This window comes from Etheostoma spectabile, chromosome 15 (assembly GCF_008692095.1).
Source record: "Etheostoma spectabile isolate EspeVRDwgs_2016 chromosome 15, UIUC_Espe_1.0, whole genome shotgun sequence".
Taxonomy (NCBI): Eukaryota; Metazoa; Chordata; class Actinopteri; order Perciformes; family Percidae; genus Etheostoma; species Etheostoma spectabile.
The window spans coordinates 2,158,858-2,160,231 of record NC_045747.1 but is presented as its reverse complement, the minus strand read 5'-3'; the positions used below and the strand labels follow the sequence as shown (position 1 = coordinate 2,160,231).

At 45.0% G+C, this 1,374-nt stretch overlaps 1 protein-coding gene across 1 annotated transcript in view; it reads left to right on the top strand.

Moving 5' to 3' along the window:
* Positions 1–1,374, top strand: part of LOC116702447 (casein kinase I) — a 9,020-nt gene that overhangs the window by 5,980 nt on the left and 1,666 nt on the right. The window contains exons 6-8 of the mRNA XM_032536646.1: positions 483–653; positions 766–914; positions 1,102–1,297. Coding sequence (XP_032392537.1) covers positions 483–653; positions 766–914; positions 1,102–1,297 — 516 coding nt within the window. The remainder of the gene's footprint in view (positions 1–482; positions 654–765; positions 915–1,101; positions 1,298–1,374) is intronic.

Below are 1,374 nucleotides of genomic sequence, written 5' to 3'. Positions count from 1 at the left end.
AAAAAAGATATGCCACTTCTATCTTTTTAGCATCTCACTCAATGAGTGTAAGCCCTCATCATGTTGCTAACAATAATTCTCCTTGTTATGATGCATGACATTCATCCATAACCTGGAGGTGTAATGTAGCCTCTTGCTGCAATCAATCCAGTAAATAAGTGTGAAATCCACACTTTGCTTCCACTTTTGAAATCATAATATAAACAGTGTTCAAGTGCTTTCTTTTTCTTTTTCTTTGAATAAATAAGAATAGTGTACCGTCAAGTATTGTCTGATTAACAGGCTACACAAGTTACTTGTACTAAGAAGCATCACAGGCACACCTTATATTTTCTAGCTGCAATGGGGATTGGCAGAACATGCAGGGGAATGTGCCCACCTCAGTAACCCCCAAACTCTGAATAAAATGGATCCTTTGTCGTAGCACTGACCAAACATCCTTCAGATTCTCACTCTGCACTCTCACCCTTTTCTGTCTACAGAGCAGTCCAGACGCGACGACCTGGAGTCTCTCGGCTATGTCCTCATGTACTTCAACCTGGGCTCCCTCCCCTGGCAGGGCCTCAAGGCCGCTACCAAGAGACAGAAGTATGAACGAATCAGTGAGAAGAAAATGTCCACACCCATCGAGGTTCTTTGCAAAGGATACCCTTGTAAGTGATGTTTCTGCGGTGCTGTGATTTTTGTGTTTTGATTGCTGTTGGTGTTGTGTGTATTCTGAGTTTCTCCTCATTACTGTTTTGCTTGTTAAATATTCTCCTACAGCTGAGTTCTCCACATACCTGAATTTCTGCCGTTCGCTCCGCTTCGATGACAAGCCAGACTACTCTTACCTACGACAGCTCTTCAGGAATCTGTTCCACCGTCAGGGTTTCTCCTATGATTATGTCTTTGACTGGAACATGCTCAAATTTGTAAGTTCACAAAGTGTTTCAAAGTGAAGTATTGATGTTTGTTGTGATGCCAAGTTGCCACTTAACTTTCTTCCATCACAGTGCTAAAACACATCTCGCTTCCAAACGGCTTACAATATAATACAGCTAATTCAAAGCTACATTTTGTTAACGGAATCGCTTTAATGTGGCTGATCTCTCCTGCCAGGGTGCCAGTCGAACAGCTGAGGATGGGGATCGGGAGAGGAGGACGGGAGACGAGAGGGATGAGCGTATCGGAGGAGCCCCAAGGGGGTCTGCATCGCGGGGCCTGCCCCCAGGCCCCAACCCTGCAGCTGCCAACAGAGTCAGGAACGGACCAGAGCAGGCCATCTCTAACCCTGCCTCACGGGTTCAGCAGTCTGGTGAGTTTTCTGCTGAATTGACTCAAACTTGTCTATCAGAACAGAATACTACTATGCTCACACGGCAAAAAAAACAA